At 36.2% G+C, this 14,375-nt stretch overlaps 1 protein-coding gene across 1 annotated transcript in view; it reads left to right on the top strand.

Moving 5' to 3' along the window:
• The window catches only part of L3MBTL4 (L3MBTL histone methyl-lysine binding protein 4), a 233,359-nt gene that overhangs the window by 54,632 nt on the left and 164,352 nt on the right, over positions 1–14,375 (top strand). The window contains exons 10-11 of the mRNA XM_084887063.1: positions 2,555–2,640; positions 3,785–3,895. Coding sequence (XP_084743189.1) covers positions 2,555–2,640; positions 3,785–3,895 — 197 coding nt within the window. The remainder of the gene's footprint in view (positions 1–2,554; positions 2,641–3,784; positions 3,896–14,375) is intronic.

Here is a 14,375-nt window from a genome sequence, read left to right as displayed (position 1 = left end):
AAAATTTTAGAGAATCTAAGATTTAAGAATCAATTTCTTGCTCCTGTAGTAGGGCAATTATGGTCGATAAGGGTTAGTTCTGCTCTATGCAATTATTCTGGGAATGAGTCTCTTTCAGGTCCTTGTGAATCTTTCAATGAAGTCTGAGGCTGCAAAAGAACTGTTGTTGGCACAGGAGAGAGCTTTAGTGGCCAAACTTGAAGTGGCTTATTGCATCATTTCTACTCTACTCATTTCATGGAATAACAGTCCAGGAAATGTAGCTCAGCTCTTTTCCCAAGAGAAAAAGGAACATGTTTGAACCATTAGACATTAATGCTATAAATATTTTGCTAATTCCTATACAATTGCAAGTACATGCACACATACACATTCATATTCCCACATGCTAATGTTCTTTTAAAATCTGTTTGTGCTATAAAAATGGGATTATATTATATACATATTTTTCTATCTCATTTTTTTCTTGCTCAATTATGTCTTATAACACATCTCTTTTAACTCACTTAGTATAGTTCTAATTATTTATAAACACATAATATTCCATGATGTGTTGTGTCACAATTCAGCATTTTTTCTATTGAAAAAACAATTTCTTAAAAATGCCTGTATTGATATTATATTTCTGTGGAATTTAGAAGGGAACAGAGGTATATGCTTATTTCCTCATTTTTAAATTGTAAGTCTACCAATCAGACTTGTTGTGAATGAGTGTGAAATGTAAGTTTATTTTCACAGAATAAAGCTATAATAATTAATATTTTGGGGACTAATGGAACATTTTGTAGTAATAACAGCAATTGGTTTCTAGAATCATGAATTGGCTGGACTTGATCATAAAACATTCTAGATGTTTGATGAGCACACAGAAATATTTCAGTGATTTAATGTTTTGACAATTTAACTTTACTTAATTATCTTGCAAAGCTAAAATTATATTAGCAAAATTTATAGTATAACTATTTTATTTAATTATAACATAAACCATTAAGGTTTTTTAAGAACACAAATAATTATTACATGTTAAATGGCATTATGCTATTTCCAATAAATTCTATTGACATAAGCAATGTAGGAATTCAAAGAAAATTATAAATTACTAATTAATTAATTGAACAGATATTAGTAAGTGCCCACTAAGTGTGAGGCACAGGTAGGAATTGAGGAAATAACAAAGAACAAAAAGGACCAACACGAGGATCAATTACTCAGTGGAATGTTATGTAGTTAGTGAAATTGAGAGAAAATTAGAAGCAAAATAACCTGTGTGTTTTTCTATAATATTGGCTATTGAGAAAGAGAGACAGAAAAAGAATACTCAATGCAATGCCTGCCAGTTACCAAATGTTGGGTTATATTAGGTAGTATAGGTACCATGGGCTTTTCTGTTCAGAGCTCAGCCATGTAGCACAGGTTGGTTGTTTTTTGGTTATTTCACTAGACATAAAAGAGACTATGTTTCCTTAGTCTATCTGAATATTCTTCATTTCAACCTTATTTTAAAATAATCAGTTACAAAATGAGCTCTTTGACAAGTGCCTGAGATAATGATAGTTCATACTGTAGATCAAAGAGTTCTCCATGTTCTTTCAGACCTGAGTGCTGACCAAGTAACAAATATGACATTCTGTTGTAAATATAATTAGTTTTCAGAAAGTAAAAGAAAAATAAAGAATTTGTGAAGGTTTGTCTAGAGGTCTAAAGCTATATTCAAGGACAATGGTGACTAGTACATAGTCTTTACTGTTCCTATTATTAAAAAAGAAAAAGAAAAATTATTTTATAATTCAATATGGTAAGACTAGTATAAAATAAACCTCAGGGAAATAAGAGGAAGGAAAGGGTAATAATAAAGGCAGCAAATGAGATAATTAGAAGAGACAAAAGAAAATAATAGAGCTGATGAAAAAAATCTAAGTACTTATTTCTTGAAAGGAAAAAAAAAAAAAACCCCACACAAGTTTGACAGTCCTCTGGCAAATCTAATTAGGAAGAAGATAACACAAATATAGAGAAACAGAAAACCCAATTAGAAGGAAATTTTTAAAAACATAGAGTGCTTTATACCATGTTTTACCAAGATATATTTTCAAATCAAAGTGATAATAGCAAACCAGGTAAATTATAATTACAAAACCTAATAGATGCAGCATTTTTGGAGAGATCCTATTTTAAGTTCATGGTTTGACATCAGACTCTGATTGTGAGGTTTTTTGTTTTTTGTTTTTTGTTTTTTAATTTCTGAGGAGACTTATCTGAATATGAGCTGGCTCTGCCAAGTATTCATATCACCATTTGATCTTGGCCAACCTGCTTATCCTTGTTGAGTGAATGAATGAACCAGTAATGAATGCTCTTGCACCTTAGTGAGTCAAAAAAGCCCTATCAGAGCTTCTCATAGGCTTATGTTAGGTAATACATGTGATGTTTTTAGCATAGAGGCTAAATTGTGAGCATTCAAATAACAGAGGTATAATTATTATCAAATGTCTTATAGTATAAGGGAGTCGAAATATCAATGAGTAACCTTTAGATATTTATATGTATTTTTCAGGTTATCCAGATCCAGAAAAATTTTCCTGGACAGAATATCTAGAAGCTACTCAAACTAGTGCTGTTCCTGCCAAAGTATTTAAAATGGTAAGTTTGTATCCATATACATTCTCAACTTGAAATAATGTCCATGTTGAGTCATGCCTTTATTTGGCAGTTTTAAGTTATTCTAGTTTATCCCTTTTAAACTCAAGTGTTATTTTCATTTCATGACCAATCTGCCTTGCTTTTATTTAAAAATACAAGGCAGGCAACTCATTCACTGTTGTTCCTGTGCATAAATATAGGTGATAATTTCCCAACTTGCAAAACACAGGAATCCCACATTAGTAATATTGAAAGCCACATTAGTAATATTAGGAATCCCACATTAGTAATATTAAAAAGTTCATCAACCTCTGATGAACAAGTCCTTCATTTCTGGTTCTATAAGTCTACAACTTTCATGCCTTGGAGATGGTTTCAGTGTCAATGGCGCCTTAGTAAAATAGGGAATTGTTTGTAGTCTGAGCATTACAGTTTTATCCAATTTGAGGGAAATAGTGATTTTAGCATTTGTTGAATACCAATTTTTTAAAGGTCAAATTTGAATTTATTTCAGGATTGAACAAAGTATAAATTACTTCATAAAAGATAGTATAGTTAGAAATATTTATATTCTACACCAGTAGTTTTCAAACGTTGTTCCCTTTCAACCCTAATGGTGTGCTCCAGGTTCCCTAACTCGTCTTTAATCCGAATTTTATATAGCGAGTTTCTACATATGATTCTATTTACTGAAAGTTTTCTAGGGATCAAAAGGGGTTTAAAACAAAAATGCTGTTTCATATTGATTTCAGAGAGGAAGGTAGAGGAGAGTGAGATAGAAACATGGGGATCGAGCCTGCAACCCGAGCATGCGCCCTTGTTTTACAAGGTTAATTTCAGAAGAAAAAAAGAGTAAACCAATAGATAAACTGTAATAAGATCCGTTTAGAACCATGGTGTGGTCATTAATGAATTATTTGTCTTTTTAACTGTCTTGAAAATGACCAAAAGTTATTTCTATTCTCACAGGTTTTTATGAAACTAGATAAAATAATATGCATAAAGTCCTATGTTCTTTTAAAACTAAATTCCAACTGTACTAAAAATTGAATATAAAACTAGAACAATAATATTTAAGGAAAATTTTAATAGCATAACTGAATAGTTGAAACTTGCATGGCTTATTGCACTTGTAATGTTACAGCGGTCGCCTCATGGTTTTCTGCCTAATATGAAACTTGAAGTTGTGGATAAACGAAACCCCAGGTTAATTCGAGTTGCTACGATTATAGCTGTGGATGACCAAAGACTAAAGGTACACATTTTAAATTACTACATTTTTACACTGGCTTTTCCTCTCATGTGTCCTGGCATGCAGGCTACAGAGGCTCTGCTTTCATAGCACAGTAGGAGAATAAAACTTTGGCTTCATTTTTAGGAAAATGCTTTGGGTAGAGAGATTTCCAGCTGAGGTGTCCTGTGATATGGTAAATCCATAGATCAGACATGACTGGCTTTGAGAGTGATTCCAATGCATTCCTATTTGAATTTGATATTTAGACTTTCTGAGTTTTCGTTCTTTTTTGTTTCATAAAATGTGAAATGAATTGCTTCCACATACCATTTGGTCTGTCAGAATATATCAACCTTGCGTGGACATAAATGCCTTAGGGCTTGTGGAATATAAGCAGCTTCTGCCTCTCACAGCCCATCTCTAAGAGACTCTGCCTTGAACTCTCCACGCTCCACCCTTCCCTAGTCCTGCAGTTGGATAAATGGTTGTCCTGCCCCCACAGGAAGAGGAGAAATGATTGTCTGTGGAACAGCAATTTTCTTAATAAACAAACTGCAGAGAAGATTTAGCAGAATGGCTTAGACTTCCAAACATCAGTTTTCCCACAAAGGAAAAGGCAATGAAAATGAGCATCGGGCTTTTCTTCTCTGAAATCTTATTTAAGGAGGGTACAGGGAGTGGATGGGGCTATTGGGAAAGCAACTGATGCATTTCTTGTCTCCTCTTTCATTTTTTAAATTCCATTTCAAATACTATTTTTATCACTGACACATAATAGATGCTTAATATACTTATGAATTAATGAATAAGTGAATGGAATAAATGAATTGAATGTATTTTGGTATCCTGCTATTTGATTGTGTGAATTGATTGTGTTAGTAAAGAAATAACCTTTCCTCATATTTAATTTCTTTCTTAATTACCCTTCCATTGGAAATCTAATTCAACATAATAGTGTACTGGCAAGTGCCACAGGATAAACTGATCTGGTTTTGAACTCCAGGTCTCACTCTTACTTAGCTGTGATATTAACTTGGTGGTTACTCAACTTATTTGAATATTCCTTATCTATAAAGTGATGGGGCTAATAATGCCTACCTCATGAGCTTGTTGATAAAATTCAGTGAAGTGATGCATGTAAAATATCTGAAACTGTGCCTAACTCTTTAGAGGTACTTCAGTGTACCTAGCATAGTAGATCCAGTAAAGACTAACTTAATTCCTTTCTGCAATTCCCCAAATATGTACTTTCCCTTATGTGTTTGATTAGTTCTATTTCATAAATAGAACTTTTTTTAAATTAAATTTTTAAAGCTTTTTTTTTAAATAACTGCTATTATTAGTTAGGGCAAATGCCTTATGCTACTTTCCCTGGATGCCTTTATTTTATGTGTTCCTGCAAGAGTCTCATGTAGCTACATGTCATCAGTAGATGGTAAAGGAAAACAATCACATAAGGCATAGAGTTTGGAATTTTCTTGGGGAATGCTAATCTGAGCATATGTGATTGCACAGCATGGCGGTGTTTCTTGAGAGTAGAGTCAGTCTGTCCAACAATATTGTGTTATTATTTGTGTCAATGATAAAAATAGTATTTGAAATGGATTTTAAAAAATAAAAGAGGAGACAAGAAATGCATTAGTTGCTTTCCCAATAGCCCCATAAATAATGTAATACTATTATTATACCCATTTTGTAGGTAAAGTGAAACCAAGAGAAGTTAAGTAATTTGTTCAAGGTCACAAACTAATGTATGGGAGAACAACATTTTAAATCCTGGCTTTCAAACAGTTTTCAATTCTAGAGCTTTTAGTTTTCCTATTCCTTCTACCCTTGTACTCTTATGTTCTAATTTTTATTGTAAATGTCCCACTTCAGAGTGAGACAGCAGGTGTGTAGGATGGGGAGTAGAGTTCATTCATAACTGCACCTACTTTATCTTTTGTGCTGAACTGCATTGCTGATCCTGCTTGGAAGTTTGTGTGTAGTATTGGCACTTCCTGGCAGAGTTTAGCAGTTCCAGTAAAGACTGCCTTAATTCCTTTCTTCTGTTCTCCAAATATGTAGTTGCCCTTATATGCTTGATTAGTTCTGGTTTTATAACAGCTTATTTGGAAAAGTTTGGAATAGAATGATGGGTATTAGTTCTTCTTTGAATGGTTAATAAAATTTTCTGTAAAGCCATCTAGTTCGGGGCTTTTATTTGTTTTGAGCTTTTTTTTTGTTTTGTTTTGTTTTTTATTACAGCCTCAGTTTCTTAGTTGTAATCTGTCTAGATTCTCTGACTCTTCCTAGTTTAGTTTAGGAAGCTAAGATTTTAGGTTGTTGTGTTCTCATTTTCATTTGTTTTCAAGAAACTTTTGATTTCTTCCTTTATCTCATTGTTTAGTAACATGTTACTTAACCTTCATATCTTTGTGTGTTTTTCTGTTTCCTTCTTGTGATTGATTTCATAGCATTATGGTCAGAGGAGTTGCTTGAAATGATTTAACCTTATAAAATTTATTGACACTTGTTTCGTGTCCTAACATATGGTCTATTTTAGAAAATGTCCCATGCCACTTAAAAATAATGTATATTCTGCTGCTTGGGGTGAAATGATGTAAAGATATCAAAAATCCATTTGATCTAGTATGTTATTTAAGGCTGCTGTCTCCTTGTTTATTTGCTCTCTGGAAGCTCTACCCATTGATGTCAATGGGGTGTTAAAATCCCCTGCCATAACTGTATTACTATAAATCTCTCCTTTTGTGTCCATTGATATTTGCTTTACACATCTAGGTGCTCCTATGTTGGGTGCATAAATGTTTACAAGTGTTATATCCTCTTATTGGATTGATCCCTTTATTATTGTGTAGTGTCCTTCATTGTCTCTTACTATAGCCTTTGTTTTGAAGTCTGTTTTGTCATATATAAGTATTGCTACCCCAACTTTTTTTTTTTGCTTTCCACTTATATAAAATATCTTTTTCCATCCCTTTACTTTTAGTCTGTGTGTATCTTTTATTCTGAGGTGTGTCTCTTGAACAAAAGATACACATGGGTCTGTGTTCTTATCTAGTCAGTTACCTTATTTATTTTGATTGAAGTATTTAGCCATTTACTTTTAAAGCCATTACTGATAGGTATGCATTTTTTTTGCCATTTTAGTTTTTAGCTATGTTCCTCTGTTGTTGTCTTCTTCTCCTTCTTTTTGTTCTTCAAGCAAGCCCTTTAACATTTCTTACAATACTGGTTTGGTGGTAACAGACTCCTTTAGTTTTTTCTTGTCTAAGAAGCACTTTCTTTTTCTTCAATTTTAATGATAACCTAGTTGAGTAAAGTACTCTTGGTGGTCCTTGCTTTTCATCACTTTGAGTATTTCATGCCAATCCCTTCTGGCCTAAAATGTTTCTATTGAGAAATCAGCTGACAGTCTTATGGAAGCTCTCTTATAGGTTGCTGATTGCCTTTCTCTTATGGCTTTTATGAATCTTTGTCTTTAACTTTTGCTTTTTGAATTATGATCTGCTAGGAGTCCCAGTCTTGATAGATGGCCTTATGTAGTAGATAACCTGTGGGACCAAGTGGTGTAGTCTCTCTGCTCACCTGAGTTGAGTGTTCTAAGAATGACTTTTATACATGTTATGTGAGCACTCTAATAATTGAATATTGATTTTAATTATTGGCCTGTTTGTGCATTGAATAAACCCTCAGGTTAGCTAACTGTGAGATTCAACCCTCAATACAGAGTGCAACCTGCTGTGCAGGTGCTGATCACATGAAGTGGGATTTGCCAAAATAGGGTGTGGTGTCTGCTGAGGATTCTCTGTGGATATGTTGCTTGTGAAGCTTATTGGATCCTGCTCTATTGTTGTCTGAAGCTGGCCACTGGGTATTTTAGATCTGGCCTTTTAAGAGCATTCCTGCATTTCTAGCCATCTCTCTCTGGTGGACAAAAACCCCAGTGCTTTTCACAGCCAGATGTTATGTGGGTGCCTTTCCCAGTTCTGGTGCTCTGGGCTGGAGAGCACTGCTTGGGGTTCAGACCTCACACTTTTCAAGGGGAACTATCACAGCTGATATATCCCTCTGGAACTGGAACTGCTGCCTAGGAGTGCCTAGCCAGCCCTCTTGTACCTCCTCATTTCCTAGTCTCAACGTGGCCTCCTCTGTGCTTGCTTATATGGCTTCTCTCCAACTAGTCTTCAGTTATATATTCAGTATAACAACTTTTTTGAGATATAATTCATACATCATAAAATTCATTGGTTTTGAATATATTCCCAAAATTGTGCAACCATTGTAACTATGTAAGTTTAGAATATTTTCTTCCTCTGCAAAAGAAAGCTGATACCCATTAGCAATCACTCTTCATTGTTCACCAACACCTTGTCCCTGGGAATCACTAATCTATTTTCTGTCTTTATGGATTTGCCCTTCTAAACATTTCATATTAATAAAATCATATAATATTGAACCTCTTGTGTCTTTCAAGATCCATTCATGTTTTAATATATCAGTACTTAATTCTTTTTATTTTTTGGATAGTATTTCATTGTAAGAATGTACCACATTTAGTTTATGTTTTTACTACTGATAGACATTTGGGTGAACATATGTTTTTGTGTGGACATATATTTTCATTTCTCTTGTATATTTATCTAAGAGTGGAATTGGTGGGTTATATAGTAACTAACATTTGAAGGAACTACCACAATGTTTTCCAAAGTGACTGCATCATTGTACATTGTACATCTACCAGCAGTATATGAAGGTTCCAATTTCTCCACATCCTCATGAACATTTGTTATTGTCTGTTTTTATTTCTTTATTTTAGTCAATTGAGTAGACCTTATGAGTTTAGATCCAAAGAATCTGAATTATTACAGTTAACATTTGATTCCTAATAATATCTTGGACAAGATGCAGTGGCAGTGACTTAGAGGTTGCCATGGTAGATGTAGTACCAGTAGTGGATATGGTGGTATGAGTCTCAAATCACAGAAGTAGTAATAGTAGAGTAAGAACAAGTTACTAAATGTTTATATTGTTCTAGATATTTAACTAATAGGCTATATATTGCAACTTTTCTTAACAAAATTTGTTTTTTAATTTTTTTGAGATTCAATTGACTTTTAATATTATATTAGTTTTTAGTGTACAATATAATTATTCAAATAATCATCACAATAACTCTAGCTATACAACATTTGATATAGGGAGGGTTATTTCTTCTTTACAGGTGGCCTGGGTAATTGATGTAGTTTTACCAATGTTTTGCAATGAGTAGTAAAGAGCTGTGTTCAAACGGAGGTATTTTTAACTTTAAAGCCAGTGATCTCTCATTTTAGCAATTATCCTATACCTGTGATGAGTCATTGGGATTAGAGACTATGAATTACAGTGTTGGGGTGTAGAACAGAGGTGACGTGGTGCAAGATGTTCTATACTCTTTCTCTTATAAGTTAACTGGTACTAGCCAGGATCGATATTCTGATGTTCACATTAAAAATATTAATTTGGTCATGTATGTTTCATTGGTAAGTGACATGTGAAATTTTTCTTACCGTGGCAGGTTTTTAAAATGCCATTTTCCCTTGTGTTGATTACAGTGTTTATTAATTGCCATGGTTACTCACTAATAAATATTTATAATGACTCAGCGTGCATTTTGTTTAATTTACAGCCAGCTAGTACATTTAATACTTACTCTTTTGTTTGGCCGCCCAGTGTGCTCTGTTATATCTGAAAGCCATTACTGTCACTTTATCAGAAAATGCACATTAAGTTACAATAGATGGATGAATGCTTTTAGGAAGTTTACCTTTTACTTGGAAAAAAATGTATTCTTCTACACATAAATATAAAGGGAGGACTTAAAATAGTAATATTTGATAAATATTTTCCCTGTGGGAACTGCAGCTAAGTTGTAAAATGAATTATAAATAAATTTCAAATAGATGCTTTAGGAAGTTCTACTGAATCATTAATAAATTGAGTCTCTTTAGCAAGTCTTTTTATATTTAATGCATTAACTGAGTGTATTTGTGGCATTTCTAAATGAAATAAGAACATCATGACCAAGAAAAATCGTCATAATAAGTTTTCTACTAGTTATATGACTAGAAACTCTTTGGAATTTTAACCCAGACTTTATTTGTTTGAAAAATAAAGTAAGTCCAAACACAAGTCATAAATGCTATGCTTTCATTGACTTGTGTCAGGTTTCAATACTTTGAGAAAGTCACTTGACCCTGTGAGTCTTAGTTTAATTATCTGTCAAAAATGGGGCAGAAGCTGGCCGAAACCGGTTTGGCTCAGTGGATAGAGCATTGGCCTGCGGACTGAAAGGTCCTAGGTTCAATTCTGGTCAAGGGCATGTACCTTGGTTGTGGGCACATCCCCAGTGGGGGGTGTGCAAGAGGCAGTTGATCGATGATTCTCTCGCATCGATGTTTCTAACTTTATCCCTCTCTCTTCCTCTCTGTAAAAAATCAATAAAATATATTTCCAAAAATGGGGCAGAATCTGGAATATATAGTCTTACTTGCCACTCTTTCTAATCAGCACGCAATAGCCTTTGTGATAGTCCTACTAGTCGACAGGCTCCTGTGTGGCCTGTGGGCTATAATAGGCCAACTCGTGTTTATATAGATACACTACACTGATTAGGCTAGAAGATGAACATAGTGTTACCTTTAGCAGATGTAGTTTTGTATCCTTGCTTTATTGTTTCTAATATTTAATTTTTTAAACTAAACTACATTTATATTTAATTTTAATTTTGTTTTAGTTATTCAAAGAAATGAGACTTACTATGTAATCAACAGCTTCTAGAATGTTTTAAAAATATACATTTTTCATAGTATTTATCACAGTACATTTGATTTTCTGTGTGAATTTACTCAGGCCCTGAAATGATGTACATATAATCTTTCAGAGTAGGCTTCTCTGGCTTTGGGGTGTGTTCTCCAAGAAATGTAAGTAGAGACTTACCTTTTTCATTTTTATTAGTCAGTAGATCCAGAACAGAAACACAGGCCCAACAGCACAGCAGTGAACCACTGCCTTGGCGATGAGTCAGGTATCCCCGTCGGGAGGCACAGCTGGCACTCCTTAGGTAATCCTCACCAGCCTCCTCTCCCAGCCTGGTCTCATGAGATCCTAAGATGATTATTTGGCTGGAGGCATTGGTTTAGTCATGCACTAGCTAGAATAGAAATAGAACATTTCACAGTTTTCCATGCAGAACACTGTCTATGTAGAAACTTCTTCAATAAAAGATGACACATACAACATAAATTGATTAACAGAAACAGACCTGGAGACAGAGAAGCAGCAATCAGACTGTCGGGGCTCAGAGGGAAGGTAGGGGAGGGGAGGGGCAAAGGGGAGATATCAACCAAAGGACTGTGTGCATGCATATAAGCCTAACCAGAAGTCATGGACAACAGAGGGTGGGCATACATGGGGAGGGGTTTGGGATGGAAATGGGGGGATGAGGACAATTATGAGACACCATAATCAATAAAGAAATTTAAAGAAAAGATGACGCTGTTGTAGCACTAGTTATTTGTAACCCTTATTTTAGGGTTCGTATTTCTTTCAGTGTCTGAGCAGTGCTACAGATTGCTCTGCTGCAAAATGCACAGACATGTGTATGAAAGCACTAAATTACATTTTTGTTTCAAGGGTTAAAGGACTTTGGAGTGTGGATGTGATCCCTTTACTCTTGTCACTTCATTGAAGCTTTATGTTTACTCAGAAAGTCTGGCCCTTGCTTGCCTCTGGTTTCCAACACCTTCAGTCAGATAGTGAAGTATGGACTCAGTGTCTTATTTTGGAGCCAACAAGAGAGTCTGTTGGATTTGTCTTAGCTTTGAAAAGACATGTACATTCTCTGCTGTTTTCTTGCACAGACGTGTACTGTTTCGGACCAGCTGCAGTTTTGACATTCCAAATGCCCTTACTAATACTGATACTTAGCTAATTATATGGAACATCATCTCTTTTTCTCACATATTGCTTTATAGGCACTCTATTTTTACCACTGGAAAATAGCTATCAAAAATTAATAAGTGAATGAAAACACCCCGGAATAAACTGTTCTGAAGTCTATGCCATTTCTTGTGATATTGGAAAAGGTTGTAGACTCAGGGAGAGGGGATTCTCCAATGAGAAAGGAATGGGTAGGTCCTTACATCATATTAATTTATTGCTAAAATGTAATTATATTATTTCCCTTTTGCTTCTGTAACAAATCATCACACAATTAGTGGCTTAAAATAACATAAATTTGTTATGTTACAGTTCTTTAGCCCAGAAGTGTCAACTGGTCTAAAATGAAGGTATCAGCAGGGCTGTGTTCCTTTTCAGGAGCTCTCGAGCAGAATTGGTTTCCCAGCCTTTTACTGCTTCTAGAAGTCTCCTCTATTCCTCGAGGTATGGCCCCTTTCTCCAGACTCAGAGCCAGCAGTGTGGCATCTTCACACCTCTCTCTGACATGCCTGCCTTTCACTATAAGGACCATTGTACAATAATAACCTTGGACCCGCCAGGTAACCCAGGATATATTCTCCCCTGTCTCAAGGTCATTTACTTAATCACACCTGTGAAACCCCTCCAGCCATAGAAGGTAACATTTTCACAGGTGTCAGGGGTTAAGATGTGGGCATCTTTGGGAACCATTATTCTGCCTATTGCAGTAGTATTAGATAAAGTTGAGATACTTATTAAAAAGAGGCAGAAGTGGTGAGACCTACTATGTAACAAATAGCTTCTGTTTACTGAATGAGAAGAAATCATTCCAACAACTGTCAGTTCTAGGATGAGATTAAGACTTGAAACTCTCAAATCTGGTTGCGAAGATAGGTAAAGTTACAGTTCAACATATAATGTACTAGAGGCCCAGGGCACAAAATTCGTCCATGGGGCGAGGGGGGTGGTATCCCTGAGCCCAGCCTGCACCGTCTCTAATCTGGGACCCCTCAAGGGATGTCCGACTGCCCGTTTAGGCCCCATTCAGTGAGCAGTCAGACATCCCTCTCAGAATTCAGAACTACTGGCTCCCAACTGCTCACCTGCCTGCCTTCCAGATTGCCCCTAACCACTTCTGCCTACCATCTTGATCACCCCCTAACCACTTCCCTGCCAGCCTGATTGATGCCTAACTGCTCCTCTGCCAGTCTATTTGCCCCTAACTGCCATCCCCTGCAGGCCTGACCCCCTCACCCCCACCCCCAACTGATCTCAATTGCAGGCCTGGGTTCCCCCCAATTCCTCTTCCCTGCAGGCCTGGTCACACCCAACTTCCCTCCTCTGCTGGCCTGCTGACCCCTAACTGCCCTCCCATCTGCCCTGCCCTGCTGGCCATCTTATGGTGGCCATCTTGTGTTCACATGGGGGCAGGATCTTTGACCACATGGAGGCAGCCATCTTGTGTGTGGGAATGATGGTCAATCTGCATATTACTCTTTTATTAGATAGGATAGAGGCCTGGTACACAGGTGGGGCTGGATGATTTGCTAAGAGGGATGTCCCAGATCAGGGTTCCTTTGAGGTGGCCTGAGTGAGGGGCCTCTGGTGGTTTGCAGGCTGGCCACACCCCCTGGTGACCCAAGTGGGTATCTAGTATCTGGCCCTGGCCATTTCTGTTGGGATTTATGTATTTTCTATAATTGAAACTTTGTAGCCTTAAGGGGAGTCCTGGGCCAGCCAAGGTGTGGGAAAGCTTGGCTTCCTTCATTGCTGGGGGTAACCCTAGCATTCTGCCCACTCTTTCCAGCTCCATAGATGCCACCATTTCTGTTTGGTTGTTTACCTTCTATAATTGAAACTTTGTATCCTTGAGTGGAGGCCTAGTTGGTAAGGGTAGGTAGGAAGCTTGGCTTCCTACATTGCCTAGGAAACCCAAGCCTCCCTCCTGCTCTCTGTGGCTGTAGCCATGTTGGTTGGGTTTATTTGCATATTCATTCCTGGTAGGCTGGTAGGCGTGGCTTGTGGGTGTGACTTATGGGTGTGGCAGATTAATGGTTAATTCTTTTATTAGGTAGGATGTCACAAATATCAGGTGCTATAAATGCTCGTTGAAAGTACAGTAAGCTTTGTGAGTAAGGAAGCTGAGGGGCAGATGGCATTTCAGGAAAAACAATTTTTCTTCTGTTGAAAAAGTATATAACATGCCTTGTTTTATTTGCATTTCCAAACACCAAATGCCTTTATTTACTATTATGTAGAGACAAATCTAATGTTTTATTACGTGGATATGCATCATGTATATGTGTGTGTGTGTGTGTGTGTGTGTATGTGTGTGTATATACACACACACAGTATATAACTTTGGTTTACATTGGAAGCTCCTTGGGCAGTGGTCTCTACAAGATCTGTATTTGAACCTACCCTGTTTCCCCGAAAATAAGACAGTGTCTTATATTAATTTTTTCTCCCAAAGTTGCGCTAGGTCTTATTTTCAGGGAATGTCTTATCTTTCCATGCACTAGGGGTCCTCAAACTTTTTAAA

Source organism: Pipistrellus hanaki (genome assembly GCF_964339955.1).
Source record: "Pipistrellus hanaki genome assembly, chromosome: 6".
Classification (NCBI taxonomy): domain Eukaryota; kingdom Metazoa; phylum Chordata; class Mammalia; order Chiroptera; family Vespertilionidae; genus Pipistrellus; species Pipistrellus hanaki.
The sequence above is the reverse complement of the archived record's forward strand: the minus strand, read 5'-3'. Positions and strand labels throughout refer to the sequence as shown.